The 21,103-nt window shown below is 35.4% G+C and overlaps 1 protein-coding gene across 1 annotated transcript in view; it reads right to left on the reverse strand.

Moving 5' to 3' along the window:
• The window catches only part of LOC145688980 (uncharacterized), a 107,898-nt gene that overhangs the window by 21,344 nt on the left and 65,451 nt on the right, over positions 1 to 21,103 (reverse strand). The window contains exon 4 of the mRNA XM_081763135.1: positions 19,376 to 19,423. Coding sequence (XP_081619261.1) covers positions 19,376 to 19,423 — 48 coding nt within the window. The remainder of the gene's footprint in view (positions 1 to 19,375; positions 19,424 to 21,103) is intronic.

Raw genomic sequence — 21,103 nt, forward strand, 5'->3', positions numbered from 1 at the left:
TTTTCGCTTATAGCTTTTTATCAGTTTTCTTGAACTGGAGTTTTGATTTCTCTTTCTTCTATAGTCAACCGACTCTGACAGTGGCAGACTTTGTTTGTTATTTAGAAATGTCTAAATTCAAAGGTAAGCAAGCTTTGGGATGTAGATCCTAGTCTTGAAGAACATCTGGCGGATACGGAATAAATATGGCGTAGGTAGGAAGGGGAACTCTCTAGCAGTGGGTCTCCTTCATATCTCTGCTTGGTCACAGACTTCCAGCGAGTGTTAGGATAATATAATCGGTTTGGATTGTGAGGACCGTACGTTTTTGGTCTATGTATAATCATTTCGATTTAAGTCAACAAATGGTTGCACATTTTTTGTATCTTCGATGACCACAGTTTGTTCGGTCTCTTTTAACCTCTGTTTTCTTTTTCTTTGTATCTCTGATCAACGAGGACTCCAATATATCGATTGTTCAAAATTTAATAAGCTAGCGTCTTTAGCAATGGGGAAAGATTGAATTTTAAGCAATATGAGTCTTTTATCTATTATCGGCTTGGAGTCGTTGGATGGTCACTGTTTTGATTTTTCTTTCTTTCCTTTAACAAATTTTTCGTGCCATTTCTTCTTTGTATTTTTATGTCAGTTCATATTTTTCATGATATACGAACTTTTTTTCTTTCTTTGTATTTATGATAGAGGCATCTTTTAACAGATTACATTTTAAGTTTACATATATATTTTAAGTCTACATAGATATATATTTGAATCCAATTAATTTATTTTGCAACAGTTTGCATTTTTCATGAATATTCTCATTTAAAGAGCTTATAACTTATGTTCTAATGATTTTAGTTCTGAAATAAGTTGGTGATCTTAGAGATGTTCTTCGTCTTGCTGAGAAATTATTCTCTACCAGATATACCTGTGATTCGATATTCTCAATGGTTCGATATACTGTATCTCCGCCAGTCGTTGCAAAATAGTATCATCAACATCAGCTAGGCCTAGCTAACCACAAATAAACAGGAATATTAGTCACATGCGTACGCAATTTACAGTATTTTCATTTTGTAAAAGGGTTAAAAGGAGCTTGTTTATTAATTTAAATTTTGGTTGAAGATTTGATGATTTTTTGGTATTATTTCGATTTTAATGATTGATGTTTTCACGACAATACTATTACCCGTATGTATAAACTTTCCGTTATTACGAGTTTATATATTTACTTTAATATCTTTTTAACTAATTTGGTATATTCTTTTCCTAGACCGGGACTGTACGGCAATACCGTACCTGTAGTTGAATGTAATTATCAGAAATTCTGTTTCATAACCTTTTACCGATGGTTAAGACTCCTGTGTATTAAATAAGAAAATATTTTGTAAATTGCTTGTTTTTCCACATCAATTTCAATTTTCTGCGCCGTCTCCCTTAGTTTGCGATGAGTATACTGATGTCATTTTCTGGAACTGCACCCATGTTCCAAATCTTAACCATTATTCGAAACAAACTGATGGAAAAGATACAAAGATGTAAACTGTTAACGTTCATATTTAATGTTTCAATGTAAATTAATATTTTGTATACGATTTCTCTGTATGGGCGAGAGTATCTCTGAGAACTATGGAAATCCATCGTAAATGGTGAAGAATCACTAGCAATCATTATACCCCAAAATATTTCCAACAGTCAAGTGAAAGTTAACTTCTATTAATTCAGTGCGTACACTTACAAAACAGTGTTTCCATAATCAATTATTTGGAGCTGCAATAGTGCAAAATTTCATCCGATTCATATTTTTCCAGAAGTGCGAATACTGAGGTTACCGCAGACGTTCAATATGTCTGAATCAAACTAAATTTTTAAAATCAATTACCACATAATTTGGATTAACAGGAATAATTTACCAAGAAGATACCCAGGTTATAAATTAGCATGATTTCAAATATGTCTAAATTAGAGTAAAACAGTTTACTAAAAGGAATTGCTAATTTATCAGAACTGTGATTTAGTAAAATTTTATTTTTTTATACACACCGTTTTCTGTACAGAGAATTTGCTCAAACACGTATATTGACAACATAATGGAACAGTTTCTTTTAAATATATTGTTCTGAAATAATTCTGCAAGAGTCTGGAAAATCAAAATATACTTAATGCTATAGAAGTTTCCTGAGAACTAAAACTCAAAATATTTGTTTTACGTTCTTTATATTTTTAACGGTGCAATTTTGTGCAGTGATATTAAAAATTTCATGGAAACTTTCTGTGGCAAATAAAGCCAAAAGAAAATATTTTTTAAATCATTGACTGTCTTAAAAATTACCTGAAATTACAAATCTTATGTAATGTATCGGTGAAACCATATTACTGTTTACTTCCGTAGTGGATGGAGGTATTTCCATTTTGAGAACTATTAATTTGTTTATTTCTGTAAAGTTATTTTTATTTTTTATATTTAACTTAGTTAAATAGTGTTGAATTATTAATTATACTAATGTTGAGTTATTAATTATAAATAAAATGCAGCTGGAAAAATGTTTCTTTTATTTCCGATAAACTGTAGATGAATGCATCCTAGCAAATAATATTAGTGTAGTAATGATTTTATTTTACTTATGTGTAAATTTTCAGGTTGATGTAGTGGTGTGGATTGACTATGTTTATTCCTATAGTGAATGATTTAAACCAACATTTTAGCAGCCCTCCCTTTTTATATATTACAGTAGAGTCAATATCCAGCCTAGGCATACACTAGAAACAATATCAATGAAACTTATGAAGTAATATTTAATTATTATTATTATTATTTCATTTAAATATATTCTAGATATATTCAATGCTGCATAGCACAGAAGGAGATAGCTTGATCGTTGAAACAGTTAATAGTTAAAATAGTGAAATAATTTTCTTTATAGAATTGGATTGTGAATGTTTTCTTTCAAGGTTATTCTTTTATGTGAAAATGTTTGATACCTTTTCTTCCTTCTCTTTTCTTGTACTTCTCTTCTCTTTATTTTTTTCCTTTTCTTTCTTTCTTTCTTCTTTTCACGGTCTAACTGCCGCCTTATGTCATCTTTATCCTAGAGACATTTCATCTGGAAGGTTTCTTTTCGGTGAGGTGACAGCCTTATCCAACACAAGGTTAATATATTTACTATGGTTTCTACGAAAACCGTTAGTATAGAAATGACATGAGAGGGTGTTAGATGGTGCCTACGTCGGTACAGCAGCGCCCTCGGTTTCTGCCATAGGAGGTCAGTTACGCAGCACTCAAATAATGAAGCACTTGTACTCGAACATGAAACGTCTGGACAAGCATCACTATGCTTCATCGCAGTCAAACAAGGAATCTCTATAAATGAACGAGTTTATTCGAACTGGAACGCGTGTGCAGCTACGGGAAGATGATTTCTTGTATTGTGAAATTAGTACAGGGCGGCTGCCAACAGTGATGCGTGTGTTAAACCAATGGACAGAAACGAACAGTACACAACGATTATAATCGGCCAGTGGGCCGTGCAATAGACCTCATCAAATGTTGACAGGTGTCCTTGTCTGCACGGCCGTAACAAATCGTACCAACTACAAACAATTCAGGCTATAATGAGCGTGTGAACACCAGCGCTGACGTGCTGAATAGTAGACTATCATCTTTTAGAATGAGTCCTAATTCAACTTATCTTACTTTAATGGCTGAAAACACGTAAGACACTATCGTGGTGAGCACGATTCTCCAGTCCAGAAAATAGTGGCAGATTCGATACTGTGATGCTCCATTTAACAGTGTTTTGTTGCAATGCATTGATAGCAACCTCACCAATTACAACTATTTCAGGAAATTCTAGAGGTCAAGGGCATGCTTTTCTTGACACAGCTCCGTACACCATAATTCAGTAAGACAACGTAGGGCACATGTATCCCTAACGTTCCTGTCTTAAGAGAAAATAATGGGTCCGCTGCTTTTCTAGCCTGTACAATTACCTGAGTTAACACCCATTGAACATGTGTGTGGTATAGTTGGTTGATACTTTATTCGCTCTGGTCCATCAACAGACAGTGTCTCTAAGTTTTGTGAACTTAAAACAAAGCAACGTGACAAGCGATTCATCAGGAGCGCATAAAATTCAACACCTGTTTGATTCGATACTACGACGTAAAGGGGCTCAGATTGTGGCAGATTGAGACTTCACAGGTGATATTGATTTATTAGACTTACAGGTATTGTATGGTATCGTAGGAACCGTAATCATTTTTATGAAGTCAGTCAGAAATCTATAATAAAAATTTCATTCTAATTGCACTGTTTATCTTGATATTACAATTTTCATAAACAGCAGTGCATAACTGAAACCTGATTTCTCCTTACTACAGTATGTCGGAAAAATAACGGAACTTTTTCTTTACAGAGAACCATTAGCTCCATCTATTGAAGCAAATATCGGAAAGCTGGATGTCTGCTCAACAAAACGAGACCACAAACGAGAACCAATTAACAGAGTTGAGTTGAGTTGATTTTGAGTTTAACGTCCCGTTCAGCAGCGAGGCTATATGAGACGTGGACCTACTGATTAACGTGGAATCCGAACCACATGAGCTCCCGCCGGGAATCGAACCCGGGCCTCCCACAACCAATTAACAGAGTGTAAAGTTATGCCAAGAAAGGTGTGTCATCTCCCACAAAAACACTACGGAGCGAAGAACGAATATTAAATTTTGTTTCAAGCTAGGTAAAACATTTACACAAACATTGGAAATGATGAAAGAAGTATATGGTGATGAGTGCTTATCTCGTACACATGTGTTCGAGTGGTATACGCGATTGCGGGACGGTCTTGAGTCCTTGGAAGACGACCCAAAGCCAGAAAGACCGAAAAACAAAAATTACTACTAGTTAGTGGAATAAGTGTGTGAAATGATCGCCCACGATGCGAATTCGAGTATGAGATGGATGGCGGCGGAATTAAGTACGACGAAAGACATAATTCACAAAATTTTGATATAGGATTTAAAGAAACGGAAAGTCTGTGCTCGATTTATTCCGCAATTCTTAACTGACGACCAAAAACTTATGTTGAATAGTGCAATAACCTGATTAAAACAGCCAGACGGAACAGAACATTTCTGGAATCGATTGTAACTGATGAAAGACTCTTTACTTTAAGTACGACCCGCAAACAAAACGCCAAAGCGCTACGTAGAAGACACGTGAGAGGACAATGTTGATTTGTGTTCACGATTCCAAAGGTATTATACTTTAGGAATTAGTTCCACAGGGCCAAACTGTTAATGGTGAATATTACCTGGCAGTTATGAAGCGTTTGTGGAAGCGAATCGTTCGCACAATGCCCGACTATCTAGCGCCAGGTAGTTGGTCTTCATTCACAATGCTATTTCCTATTCCCAAAATTAAAATTGGCCATAAAAGGAAGTTTTTATGACAATGTTACACACGTCCAGTCTGCCGTGACGAAGGTCATTGAAGCGATTCCAAAAGAGGACACTAAAAACTCTATACTACTATTGGTTGAACGTGTCCTGCGGTGTATTGATGCGGAAGGGATGTATTTTGAATAAAAAGAACTACAGTTGATAAGATACCGAATTCGTTTTGTTTAATTTAGAAATATCAGTTATTTTCCGAAATACTATGTATGACATAACGCACTTGCAATTCATTGTCAGAGCGAAGTTTTCGAATGATACGCTTCAAAGCACACTGCGCCTTTTCCTTGAAGCATGTTCTGTTTCAGTTACCAAACTTTCATCTTCATTTTCATTCACTTCGCAATCACTTTCTACCGAGTTATGATTCATTTCACACGACTAGCCTTAGATATAGGTCAAAACTCACCCGGATACGCTACTCGTAATGCGCACAGTGTTGTAAAAAAATTTTCTGTGAAGTTTTTTCAATAAAAAACATCGTTCTTTTTCATGTTTTTTTTTTCAAATGTCTGTTTTTTCTCCTGGCAATTATTATTTATTGCTTTATGTTGGAGATTATTGAAATAATCAACGGAACTTGAGTCGAAGCCCTCGTAACTTATAAATCGTTTGTTTCTTTGTACCTATACGAGCAAAATTGTGTGATTATTCCTAAAGAACCCAGGTCATTTTTGGCGTTTTCCTACATTTCCAGTGAGTGACTTATTGCTCAAAAACCATTTATTCGATTGATATGGTTAAGGCCTTGTTTTTTATAAAATAGATGTGGCTACTTTTTGGTGTAAGTTGCATTAGAGTGTTGCCAACGGGTGGGAATTTGCTGAGGGAAATGTAGGGATGAAAATTTACAAAAAATTCTCTAACGGAATTTCAAAATATTTTGTATCTAGCACCACTGCTGCCATATGGGATCAAGTCACCTAAAAACATTCTTTGGTGTGTTTACAATGTACAGTGAAATCCTGAAGTCGCTGGCTTCCATTCAAAGAGGGAAACAAAAAATTCTCTGTCATCATTTACATGAAATTTTGACATTTTTTACGCCTCAGAAGGAGAAATCAACAGTTATGCCGGGACTACAGCTTCTCTGTTTATTCTATTGAAACTTTTTTTGATGCGTTCTGTAGGGCAAAGAGGAAGCTTTCAGGTAGTGGTACATTTTTCAATGTAGCCAGCAAGAGGGTAATAATAGAGGCAAAAGGGAAATTTTCCGAATTTTTCACCTAAAATCGGGAATTAATTGTTCTGGCTGGAAACATTGCCATCAAACAGACGAAAACTATCTGAAAATAAACCTTAGAATAATATATATTCACCATTTTCTTACCATTTACAGAACATGGTTTATTATAAACCTCAACTGTACTTTCCCTAATTATTCTAGTGAAACTTTTATGGTGCGCTGTGTAGGCTAAGGACGATACTTTTAGACAATGGTACGTTTGTTCGAATGTAGCCAACAAGACGGAAATAATAGAACCAGAAAGGGATTTTTTCTAAAATTTCCCCCTAAAATCTGGAATTAAAATTTTCTGTAGCTGGCAATACTGCTATCAGACACACACAAACTATCTTAAATTAAACATTGATACAAGTATTATAGCGATATATCCTACAAATATTATAGCGATATTGAAGGAACAAAGCTTCTAATTACCAAAAATATATTACGGTAAACAGAAAAGTAGGGGAAAACTAGAAAAATCAAGTGTTAGAACTTAAATACAATTTTTCTGTGCGCCCCCTAATTACCCCATTGTAACGATCTGTACCCGCGTTTGTTCAGTAAGGACAAATGTTCGATTGGCGTAAATTGACTTGCATTCGGACGCATAGGTACGGATTTATAAACAAAAATTTCGAATTTTTTGCCCAAATTTAGGAAAATTTTAATTTCCCTAATTGGCAACACTGCACACAGGCCCGTCCAATTGATGTCAACACTTAGGTATCCATCCGAGGTATCTACTTGACAGGTCTCTCTACAACGAAGGAAGTTACAGGGAAAAAAGAAGTAAAGAAAATTCGAAATTCGAAAATTCTCGTATTTTTGACTGGGGTGAAATTTGAGAAGGGGAATTTGACACCAGAAAAAAAAAAGAAATTAATATGATAAGCTATGGTCCAATCGTATTTGGCAAAAATAATATTCCGATATCTTAATTAGTGTCCACACAGGAGCGGATTAAAAAAGTGACACACCCATGTGTGCACTCTGACCACCTGGGTCCAAAAGGGTTATGAGTGTACATTTGATTACATTTTTTTTTTTTTTTACTACTAACCCGTGTTGTTGTAGTAGTTATGGTTTCGACTTATAATAATATCGTTGTTGTAAACAATAAGTTTATAGGAAAATTTTCTCTCCTTTTTACATCTTAGTTCCAACACTGTTGGTGAGAAATGCAGGGTGTTTCAAAATGAATATCGGGGTTTTAAGTCTTCGTAGTACTTATTACATTTTACGTATAATTATAAACAATACTCAAGTAAAAGAGCACCTCAAACAGTCTTTGCTACAACAGGGTGGCCACTCACCTGGAAAACCGGGAAAAGTCAGGGAAATTTTCAGTTCTAAAAAAGTCAGGGAAAAGTCAGGGAATTTTGATGAAAAGCCGGAAATTTTTACTCGGGGGAAAATTTACGTTCCGCTGTATTCCTAACCATTTAGCCGGTTTATTTATATACAAAATAGCTTTGGTCGCTGGGGGCTTCGCCCCCAGATTTCTCCTTCGTTCTAGGTTTCGTTTATCTAGGTCTGCTGGTTTGGGCTGCACATACTTTCTTCATATTCTTTTGTCATTTAGTGCTGCCCATGAATTGAGCTAGAGCGAAATCGGGACCTGTTTTGTTCGATGGCTGCTCTACTAGTAAGGGCATTGTTTTGCAGTGTAATATACGAGTTTAGGGCAGTAGCTTATATTGTGGGCTATCAAAGCTATCACTGAAGCTCACAATATACGCCACTGTAAAGTGAACTAGACAGTTGCCAGTGCTAATTCTTCGAAATGTGTAATAAAACAACTACAGAAAAGACTGCACTGTTAGTGAAGTTAACATTTAATCAACTAGCCTTATTGTCCGGATCTGCTAGGTCTAGTGATAGCCAAGTCACAGTCCCAGCATACGCCACTGGTTTAGGGGTACAATTTTGTATATACAATTAAATTTAGTGAATTCAACATAAATCTAGGTTTTAGAATTATTTTACATAACTGAAGTGGGGAGTGATTCTAAGTATAGTTGAGTTTTGATGTATTCCAAGAAAGTGAAAATTGTACCTAATGGCAAAAAACATGTTTCGGGAAGCTGCAAAAGTATTTCTTTAAATGTCGCAGCATAAGCTTGTAGTATTTACTGTCTTTCTAACAGTAATAACATATAATAACATGCCTGGAATTAAAAATATAAGTTGTTAATTAATTCCCAGTTTCAAAATAACTTTTGCAAAACAAGCCTCATCTATATATTTAATGCGCGTGTGTCTGTCTGTCTATCTGTACCCAAAATATTCACAGACTAAAAGCTAAAGGGGCTACGGGTACCAAATCTTGACGCATTCGCAATTTGCATTATCTCGATTCCGGCGAACTTCCATGTATTTAGTTTTATCTGCGTTTACTTCTAACCCCCATTTCCCTGCAAGCGTTTAATAAAATCTCTGCATTTCGTTCTATTGTTCCTTTATCTTCCCCTATCAGATTTACATCATAGGCATATGCCATAACCTGGTGAACACCATTTAGTTCTAGGCACTGGTTGCTATCCTTTAATTTCCTTATAGCATACTCCAGGAGAAAGTTGAATAATAATGGCGACAAAGCGTCTCCTTGCTTCAGGCCATTCTCAACGTGAAAGCTTGCGAACAAGTATTTTCCTACGCGGACTTTGCTTTGGGATTCGCTTAAACACATCTTATTAATCTAACTAACTTTCTCGGTATACCAAATTCAGTAACAACGTTGAGCAATGAGAAACAATTGACAGTGTACTTATTTTATTGATGTTATATATATTAATTTCTGGTGTGAATGAATTGTACACTCATATTCATATTATTATTATTTTTCATTTCAGTTTGCGTCTCAATCATGTCTAAAAAACCTACTTTTTCGAACGACTGGCTGTCGAACCCAAATTTCTCATTGTGGTTTTCTGCTGTGAAGGACAACAGGAATGCTGCATTCTGTAAGATTTGCAGAAATACTTTTAGCCTCAGGAACATGGGGAAACGGGCTATTATTAGCCACATGGAAGGCAAAAAACACACTGCAGCTGTGAAGAACTCTCTAGTAACTCGGCCGATAACAACTTTTTGTCAGCAAAAGAATGCAGTCGAATGTAGTGGTCAGAATCCAGGTCGTTCTTGTCCCGCTGAAGAACTGGTTGTAAGTAAAGAGATGCTGGTGGCTTCCGAAGAATCTATCAAAAATAAACATGCTAATGTTATGAAGTCGTTTCTAGTGTCTGAGTCAGTAACTAAAGCTGAAGTTCTCTGGTGTTTGCAGGCAGTAATGGAACACTTGCCATTCCGATCTGCTTCCCGATTGGCAACAAATTTCAAGCTCATGTTCCCTGATAGCGAAATTTGTAGTAAGATGCAATTACAAGTACCAAGTTAGCTTATACTATCGTTCATGGTCTTGGACGACTTTTTAAAGGTGATCTTCCCAAAGAAATAGAAGCTTGCAAGCATTATGTTATTGGGTTTAATGAAAGCCTTAACTAAGTCTCGCAAAAGCAGCAAATGGACCTTAAGATTCGGTTTTGGGACAATGAAAGAAACCAAGTGTCAGCAAGATATTTAAATTCAGTGTTCCTCAGACATTCAACGTCAGCAGACATTCAAGTTAGTTTCAAGAATGGTATCTTAGGTTTGGACCTCAAAAAAATTGTTCAAGTTTCGATGGATGGTCCACATGTTAACTTCAAATTTTTAAGTGACCTGCAGAAAGATCTTGCACGTTCACCTTCAGATCCAATTCTTCTTGATATTGGAAGTTGGGGGCTGCATACTATGAATTGTGCTTTTAAAGCTGCCATGCAAGCAACAGGTTGGAAATTAGAAGAATTCCTAAGGGCGTCTTATAATTTATTCAAAGACGTTCCAGCTCGTCGTACAGATTACATAAGATGCACAGGGTCTTCTGTGTTTCCGAAAAATTTTGCATTAGATGGACAGAAAATTCATACGTTGCTTCCCGGGTGATGGAAATATTACCGAACGTAAAGAAATACGTACAGTGGGCTGTTGATGAGAAGAAAGTACCACAGTGCAAAAGCTTTGATACTGTAAGACATTTCACAAATGATAACCTGCTTGGAGCAAAACTTTGCTTTTTCACCACATTAGCAAAAACTGTTGAGCCTTTCCTGCGTGAATTTCAGGGACCTTTCCTTTACAACTCGCTCCAGGCCATAGTATTGTCTGTTGCAGGTCGTTTTGTGAAAGATAGTGTTTTGGAAGGCCGGCCATTGGTTAATTTCAATAATAGCAAAAACTTAAAGCCAGCCAACTTTGTAAACATTGGGTACACATGAAAGGATGCTATACGAAAAGCCCATACCATATCGGATAGACAGACTCTTGAATTTCGACAAGATTGTCGCGCAGGATGTCAGAAATTCATACTGAAAATAATGGACAGGTCACCTCTAAAATTCAACCTCACAAGAGCAATTTCTTTGCTGAATCCAAGTGTGTTTGTTATGGATGACACTGTAGCTACAAAGAGATTGTCCAATTGCCTAGAAATTGTAGTATCCAAGAATTGGATTTCAGGAACATTAGCTGATGAAATCCAAGGTGAATTCAAAGTTTTTGCTAAAACTCCTCTTGTATTGGAAGCAATGAGGACTTATGACAGGAAAAGTAAGAGATTAGATTACCATTGGATGGAGATGCTGCATTTAGGCGCATGCTCAATACATATGACTGATTTTGTAAAATTTCTCCTCATTTTATCTCATGGAAATGCTAGTCTGAAGAGGGGATTTTCAATCAACAAAGAATGTTTAATTGAAAATCAAAGCGAGTTGAGTCTAATTGCACTCAGGCAGGTACATGATAAAATTTCAGCTGTGGGTGGTATTGATAAGTTTCCAATTACAAAGAGAGTTGTCCATGCTGCCCGCAATGCTCATGGAGTATATGTTGAGTCTCTGAGGAATCAAGAAGAAGAAGAGACGAAACAGAAGAAGAGAAATGTCATTAAGGATAAAGTTATTGAACTCGAGGCGAAGAAAATGAAGTTGTTGAATGATGTCAAGGAGAAACTGTCTGCAATTGATGATGAGATTATTGGTTTGAGGTCTTAAAACATTTAAGTGAATGTGGTCTTAACTTCAGTTTGATTTTAGTGAACTGCAGGTCTGTGATTTGAGGTTTTAAAACATTTCAGTAAAGTAGTGTTCGTTCCAGTAATTTGTGTTTTAGTAGTGAACTGTAAGTGTGTGTACTTTTGTGACTAGTATTAAGCTTAAGGTTGGAAAGCGATAGGGATAGACATTCCTCTTCTCGTTCTGTGCAGCAGTTGGTCACAGTGGAGTGGAAACACACAGCAGAATTGAAAATTAGGCAATAGGGTGTCTATCTGTCACGAAAGTCACGAATGTCACGAAAAAGTCACGAAATCAGAAAACGGTCATGAAAGTTACGAAATTCAGCATTTGGGTCACAATTTTTTTTAACTGTACAAATGTAAGTACAGATTGCAAAATTTCGTTCTATAAAACGTCAAAAGTCACCACTAAAATGTTTATGGTCGGCTTTAGATGCTACCAAATCGCAAGCAAAGTACGTTTCTATCGCATGGATGAAAATTTGACCTAATTTGCACCGAAATTCGCTCTTGAATATGTTAGGAAATTTTATGATTTTGTGAAGAAAAGGTCACGAAAAAGTCACGAAATTTCATTTTGGATTTTTAGTAGACACCCTGGGCAAGTAAGTGATTAAAATTAGACTATTTATTTTCGCTAGTGTTTTTTGTGATTCTTTTTTTAATAATGATCCTCTAGTCCACATTGCATTTCACTTGTAACTTCTGTTTAAGCTTTGAAAAACAATGATATACCAATTTTAGATCTCTCTGGAAATTTTCCGGAAAACACATTCAATTTTGGGGAGTCTTATTTCAACTGTACCATCTCCTGAGGATTTGCTGACGGCCAGATGCAAACATTATGAGTGTTCACATTAGCTCTTAAGTGAAATGTCGATTTATCATTGAAGACGACACGATCCAGAAAATCTTCATTGTTATGCAGCAATATTTCACTTGCGAAATTGACACGTAAATCGTAGTCTGTAGGCTTTAGACCTGTAGCAACTGCAAACGAAGAGGACGTAGTTGCAAGCATCTCCTTAATATTCTTCACACAGACGGTTGCACTGTAACTACAAATTCAGTCTTTATTACAACACAAAAAGCTTTCTGCTCTCTAGTCCCCATCTTTGCTACTTGTTCTTCCTAACGGCAGACAGAAGAAAATGAATGAGCATGCGTGCGTACAAAACTGTTTGAGTTGCTTCATTTCATATAATATTTATAATTGTAAGTTAATTGTAATAGATACTACAAAGTTTCAAAACCCTAATATTAATTTTGAAACATCCTGCACTACTTCAAATTGGGTCATCCTATATTCATGTCTTGTATATACATATCATCAAGGCCGGCCCTAGGCAATTTGTCGCTCCGTGCAATGGCATAATTTGCCGCCTTCCCCTTTCTCCAGAAAGAACAAATCTTAGTCATGGTTTTAAGTAATCCAGCATGAACAACGAAGGGGAGGGTAAATGCAGTCGCACTCAGAAAGCCTTAATTACTTACTAAAAATACAATCCAGTTGTGTCTGTTTTTTTCTTTAAATATTAATCTATTATGTTAGTGAAAGATAAAGCAAACACACCTGCAGAGGAAAGATGGTAATTCTTTTTATAGAATTCAATATCGAGCTTCAATCTCAATGTATCAGTTTGCAATTCCAGTGCAACTAGCTCTTTTATCTTTATTTCTTGATTTTTCTTCTACATCTGTTAACATTTTTTAAAAACTTGTTTCTATCTTCAATGATAAGGAACTTGTTTTTGACAAAAGCCAGACTAGTTGTCATATCAAAACTGTGATAACTAACTAAATGAAACAGATATTCGCTACTATTCGAGAATTGAATTCTTGCATTTGACAACAATCAAGCAATTTGTGACCGGATTTATTTGACCATTTGCTTTAGCATTGTCCATGTGACCTTAAACTAATGCAGCCTAAACATAATTTATGAATGTAGTATTCAAATAAGGCAGCTTAGTAAATGTAACTACCATCATCATGAAGTCTGTTTCCAACAAGAAATATTTAATTTAAATAATATACTTATGACAGAAATGCCAGACCCTCCAAACTTGCCGCTTCATGCAAATGCACATGTTGCATATATGGTAGAGCCGGCTATGCATATCATATATATATCTAGTCGACAAATTATTTATATATGATATTTAGAAAGATACTATTAGGCAAATTAGTCTTAGTTTTTACCTTTACACAAGTTATTTGAATTTTATACTGTTCGTGACATTATTTTCGTACTTATTAAAGGTCTGCTTTCACGGAAAAACAAAATTTGATTTCTACTTTTATTTCTTAGTTGATATTGATGAAAACTGCTGAAACCCGAATTGTTAGTAGGTATGCTATTCGTATAAATTGTAAACTATTTGTAGCGTATCAGTATCTAACGTTTAATTTATGTTGCATTTTACGGTAATTACACCTACATAAAAATATTTCATACTTAATTAAACGTAAGATGCATTACAAATGACTATTTGAAAAAAAAAACTAAATTTAGAAAAAAACGAGAGGCAATGTTTTTTCCTAAAAAACGTACTCGTATATTTCTGAAAAAAATATGTTTTTTTTTATTTACAACACTACATGCGCACCAGGCTTACAAGTATTCACAGTTCTTTGGTTCAGACTAGTGACTGAGAAAGTTGTTCTGGTGGTCAGCTGTGATTTCTAATTACTTGTAAAGTGGACCCACGAGTTGTGAATTCCTCGTTTTGCGAACGAGTTTTGTGAACTTTTTTTCCTTCGGCTTACGAACAATATTTCAGGATACCAACGCACCACATCCTGTGTTGATAATTTCACGTATCTAGGAGCGTTCTGCGCGTTTGTCTTAAATATTATTTGACAGAATTCTGTATTCAAAAATTACTTTGTTGTTTCATTTTGCACCTTTTGTATTTTTCACTTAAACATAATAAAAAATACACACAAGCCGTTTTTCTGTGGCTAGAACGAAGAAACTGTAGTTACTTAATTTTAATGAGAAAAATAATTAAATTTACGAACAGCTTTGCAAAACGGACTAAGTTTGTAACCCATTGCAATACTTTCATGTATCTTTCCTCCTTTCCATGTAAGAATATATGTTTCTGGTGCAAGTATTCACCTTCCTCTAGAACTAAAAGCATAAGAGAAGGTAGAAAGACAGAATACTGTGTTATAGTTGCTGAATCCTATCAGATTTATTACACATCAACTAGTTAGATAGCCAACTAGAATAGATGAAGATCTTTGAAACATAGAAGATATATCAGGTTTGATTGATGGAAATAACTACGATGGCCTGCTTAATAAACTGAAAGTGCATGGTTGTAATTTCTGTATAAGAACTAGTAATCGCATACCAAAAAGAAAATGGGTAAGTATGATAAACATTTTGCTTTCTTTCCCAGATCAGGAATCCATCAAGGTAAAATATTTGCAATAAGTTTACGGTTGTTTCATTCGTTCACATCTATGTGAATCAGTATTGCTTATTATTTCGGGAACTTCTTCCGGCAACAAATCTGAGTTTAAAGCTGATGACTTTGTTTTCATATTGTGAAACTGCGATAGACATCCAAATTTTCCGAGTTCAACACTCAAGCTGGAGGTAGGGGATCTCTTATGCTTCCGGTTCCAAGACAGGGATAAAGGTCGAAACGGAACTTATTTCTGGGACGTTTAAGCCATCAAGAACTTACTTCTCACTGTCTCTTACCGTTTTTGTTCTATGAAAATCGATTTCGAAAGCGAAAGTGGAAGTATATTTCTACAACTTCTAGCTTTGCTAAATATATTAGGGAGGAGATTAAATATATTCTAGAAATGCTTAATCGATTGCACACAATCGCTTTTCCCTATATATATATATATATATATATATATATATATATATATACAGTGAAACTTGTACAAAGCGGAAAGCGACGGGTCCAAATCTTGTTTCCGTTTTGGACAGATTTCCGTTTTATACAAATCTGAAAATAAATAGCTACAAAAATAAGACAGATGGAAATAGTTTTATAGTTTACCTTTATATTTGCTCTGGAACTCCAAAATGCAGTCTTTCATACTCTGCACACACACACGCGCGCAAAATATTCTGTATTTTTGTAGTTTTCAGGACACACAACACTTAATATTCTCACAGCACTAAAACACGTCAAATGATGTGAACACTTCAAGTAAATGCAAGAAAATCTATTGAAACTCAAGATTCAGTTTAGAAAGTTACACAAACTATTTTTAATTGCAGTTTACCAACATCATCCGACCCCCTATGCTTATTCACATTTTTTCCACATTTCTTTCAAGGTAAGTTGTTTTGTTCTTTGTGACAAGACTTTTTTGTAACAGTTCCCTGACAGAATAGAATGGTTCTAGAAGGTCTGAATAATTTGAGTCAACCACAAATTCAATGAGGTCTTCAACATAATGAAGAGCTTCTCTTAAATAACCAATTTTAGGTTCTCTGATTTCTTCAACTTCGGTGACATCGTCGTCTTTTTCTTCTTCAGTTTCAGGTCCATGCAAGAGATCCGCAGCCGATTCAATCGTAGAATACGGTGTAAGTTACTACATCTTGATCACTTGAAATGTAAGCTGTTCCGTCATCCGGTTGTCCATTTTGTTGACACAAGAGTTTAACGGCATCGGCAGCCTCCGTTCTTTCTGGTATGTCAGAACTTTCAGAAGAAGAATTTTCAGTAAACCCAGCTTTCATAAAACATTTAGCTATGGTTTCCTTTCTAATTCTTTTAGCAGAAACAGCAATCCAATTTACAGCATCAAGTACAGACACCGATTTCACTAACTGGCTTGCAGAATTGCTTGATGACATGTTACTTACTAGAGATTCCAGCACCAATCGCCTATAGTGACTTTTAAAGGTGGAAATTACACCTTGGTTCATAGGTTGTGACACACTTGTAGTATTCGCAGGAAACCAAGCTATAGTAACGTTGGACAATTTTATATGGGGATGGCATGGGGCATTGTCCAAGAATAACAGAACGTGACGATTTTCTTTCTTCATCTTCGCATTGAAAGAATTTAACCATTCTTCCATAATGGTACTTGTCATCCAAGCACTGTTGTTGTTTTGCCACACAACTGGCAAACATTTAACATTTAAATTTTTAAAGCAACGAGGTTTTGCAGATTTCCCAATCACAAGACGCTTTTCCATTTCTCCTGTCATGTTCGCGCATAAAAACACAATGAGTCTTTCTTTCGACATTTTTCCCCTGTACATTCCTCCCCATGCAATACCAACGACTTGCTCGGAAGTGCCCGAAAGAATAGACCAGTTTTATCACCATTAAAATATCTTTTGTTTCATAGTTTTGTGTCAGTTTACGCACCTTGGGGGTCCACTCTTCAATCGCTTTAGGATCGATATCTTTTGACTCACCACAAACTTCTCTCCACACAACATTATGCCTAGACCTAAAACTGTTCAACCACCCCGACAATGCTTTAAAATCAACTTTCCCAAATATTTGACAATCCAAAGAGCTTGAGCTTGTAAGGTAGGACCAGAAATTGGCAAGTTTTTCGATCTGGCACTTACAAACCATTCCCATACAAGTTCGTTTATTTTCTCGTTGCCCGTTACTTTTCCTACCCGCTTCGCGTTGCCATTCCCTTCCATCCAGCACTTCAGAATTTTGTCTTTGTTTTTAAAGTGTATTATAAATTTGTTTTTCCGCACTTAAAACGGCACATGATTTCTTTCACCGAAATTTTGTCCTTTTCCTTGGATTCAATGATTTGTACTTTATCATCCAAAGTGAGAGTCACGTATCTTTTAGCCAGTGTGTGTGGCTAAAATAAAAACACTATTAAAACAGCTTGTTTTAACCACAGAAGAAAAAACACGATACTGAACACAAACTCAGAACACTGTAGAAATGTACTTGTCTCTCGCTCCACTCCCCCTCTAGTTCTGTTTTTGATGACAACTTTCTGTCATTATGCTCGAAATGCATTTGCTTGGGGCAAATTTAGTGAACCGTGAACAAGCACCAGCTGTAAATGAAGATTTTCAGATTTTGGAGAACCGCCAACACAAAGACTTGTGGACTCCAGCATTATTTTAAGAGCAGGTGAAGTTCACAGGTGGAGGATTGAAAGCAAATGCAGATAGAAAAAATGTTACATGAACAATAACCTGTCAATCATCTGCTTCAGTGCTTCTGAACAATAAAAGATCGTCATAGGAAAACGAGGTCAAATCTCTAGCGGTATTTTGTGATGCATTATTTAAGGGCAAGAACTAATGGAGGAGGGTTCACTTATTCTATTAAGTGGCATTCCATATTGATCACTTCACCTCCAAATAAGACACGCACAAGAGAGATGAAAGGTAACCTGTTGCAGCCTTCCACTGCGAAAAAGAGATTCCGTTTTATGCAACCTTCAAAGGTTCCCTGGGACTATTTTTGCTTTCCGTTTCCGCGTTAGGGAAGATTCCGTTTTACAGAAACTATTTGTAAAGAAATTCCCATAAGAGCTGCCGGGACTTTGAAAAATGTCCGCTATAGACAGATTTCCGTCTTATTCAAGTTCCGGTTTAAACAAGTTTCACTGTATACATATTACCTTCTTGCTTTATATATATATATATATATATATATATATATATATATATATATATATATTATCTTCTTGCTTTATGGTGTCCAACGTTAAAACCAGAAATGGCTCATTTGTACCATTTCCAGTTTGAACAGATGGTTATGAGAGAAGATGGATCCTATTCTTGAGACTCAATCGATTTCAGAAAACCATTTATCTCTTAAATTTCCCGGACACCTGATAACAGAGGGACGGACATTACCATTGAATGATACTTCCAATAGCATACTCCCATAGCATGGTTTGGGAGTAAAATCTGATTGATGGCCTCATCCTGGATGATTCATTGAATAAATAATAAATCCTTGAATTTAACTTAAACGTCTTGGAAAGAAATAAACGGAGAAAGAGAACGGAATTGTGCCTTTGCGAATACAGCAAGACTGGAAACTGAATTCTTCGTACTACTATATTCTCTAGTAGCAACAACTAACAAAATAGTGACGAAATTTATATCTTTCCTGCTATTCAGACGAGTGACACAACATATAACGCACCAAGCTGTAACATTCACTAAAGATATTTTTCGAACAGAAGTAAAGAGTAAATCATTAATTTTAAAGTGTATTGCGGATCTAAGTGTTAATGCATATGTTCTCGAATAATATGTATTACTACTAAGAAGTCAGTTTGTACCAAGACAAAGTGTACAACAGCAAGATGAAGGAAATAAATAAAACAATTATATTATTTTTGTTTGGATTTAGTAACAACTACGTTGTTTTATGCTAAGCAAGTTCCTTTCTCTGGTATTAGAGTCTAGAATGAATATAATTAGGGTACAAACATTTCGGTAGTTTTCCCAGCAAAATAACTAGTTAAAAATCTTTATTGATTTTATATTTACTATTATGTATATCTTAATGTATGAGATAATACATGTATATAGTATATTATTACATATACTATCGCATGCAGAAATTTTTATTTACAGAATCAACAAACTAAAACATCATATTTACCTTTGAATCTATTGATGTCACGCTTAGCGAGTTCGTCCTGAATCCCATCTGAAAAGAAATAATATTATACAGTATTTCATAATATTGGTATATGTTAAATAACATAGATTATCAATTTCTAAAATAGTTGAATAATCGTTTGATTGTTCCTCTTCTTTCACTTAATAAAAGAGACGTTAGTTCGTTTTCTGGTAGGATGTACACCTAGCCACAAAAGTATCTTCCCCTCTCGGTGCGCTAATTCCATTACTTGGGGTCCAGGTAATTTGCAGTTGTGATAACGCCTAGACAGATGCAACCCAACTTACACGTAATTTTACTCGGCACTGACAGCAGTTGGTAGCACTGAGTCAAATCTGTATGGAAGTAAAATTGTGAGTAGATGACGCACAAAACATTTCTCGATTCTGAGATCAATCTCTCTGGTTCAGAGCGTGTTGTCCAAGGGACATCATATGTTAATCTCAATATTGCTGTGTATGTAATGTATTTTTTCATTATATACTGTATATTCAAAGAAATAAAAACGCTGATCACATATGAATCAGAAAATACTTGAAAGTAGCTGAAAATATCAAATCTAGAACAACTGCTGGAAATAAGTTTGTAAATGATTGTCTCCATTGAGAGACCTTCTCCAATTCTCCTCATTCCAACATCTCTTTTTCTCGAGGAGAGAAGATTTTGCTTGTCACACTGAGTATGTATTGTAATTGAAATTGAAACAGAAACACTTGAAAAAGTTTCAGCCTGGCCGGGATTCAAACCCGGGTCCACCAAATAGAAGTTTAATGCGCTAACCATTCACCTACCGCGCCACTTAAAATTCCACCCAAACACCTAGTTCAAGTCGTTTCATGGAAAAATATAAACAAGATACTCGAATATAACAAAAACAATCAAATATAAGAAAAATATAAATAAAAAATATAAATAAGAAAATATAAGCAACTTGTGTGAGTGTCTTAATGGCTTACTCGAGATTTCCTTTTTTAAATCAAAAACAAGTTATATAGACGTTGTTCAATGAGGAAAATATCACGAAATGTTCTTCAAGTTGAGCCCACGTCATCGGCAGAGCCGTAACTTGTGGGGGGCAACTACCTCCCCGAGCGAATACGACAGAAATTATTTTCACATTCTTTGAACTGTATCAACAAGTGTAGAAAAAGACAGTTCTATGTTTATGTTCAATAACTACTAATTTATTTTCTTATATTCATATGAGAAGTTTCTGGTAAATTGAACCAGTGGAACTAGCCAAGTGATCTCGGGCATTAAGCTTCTGATCATGAGGCGCAATCCACTAGGGGTTCGAATTCCTCTGAAGAGCAAGGTGGAAATTTTAATTGTCCTCAGTATTGCTGTGTTCGTGTTCCTGTAGTGTTTGGAATACGTCGAAAGGACATGAGGTGCCAGAGTCAGCTAAATACTCCGGTTGGGGCGATTTGTTTTAAAAAATAGTGAAAGCAGGAAAGTGCCATTGCAGCTACTTGGGTTCAAATTCCGTCCTGGTAATTAGTATTTTTCTGAATGGAAAGATAATGTTTATGCAATTGGTATTGTAATATGTTATTTTTTATCATTATTATTATTATTATTATTATTATTATTATTATTATTATTATTATTATTATTATTATTATTATTATTATTATTATTACCACAATGGAAAGAAAAAGTAACATAGTCGAAGGTATTCATAGGAACAGAAAAGATATAGAGTAT

The sequence above is a fragment of the Thermobia domestica genome, chromosome 7 (genome assembly GCF_964235325.1).
Source record: "Thermobia domestica chromosome 7, izTheDome1.hap1.1, whole genome shotgun sequence".
Taxonomy (NCBI): Eukaryota; Metazoa; Arthropoda; class Insecta; order Zygentoma; family Lepismatidae; genus Thermobia; species Thermobia domestica.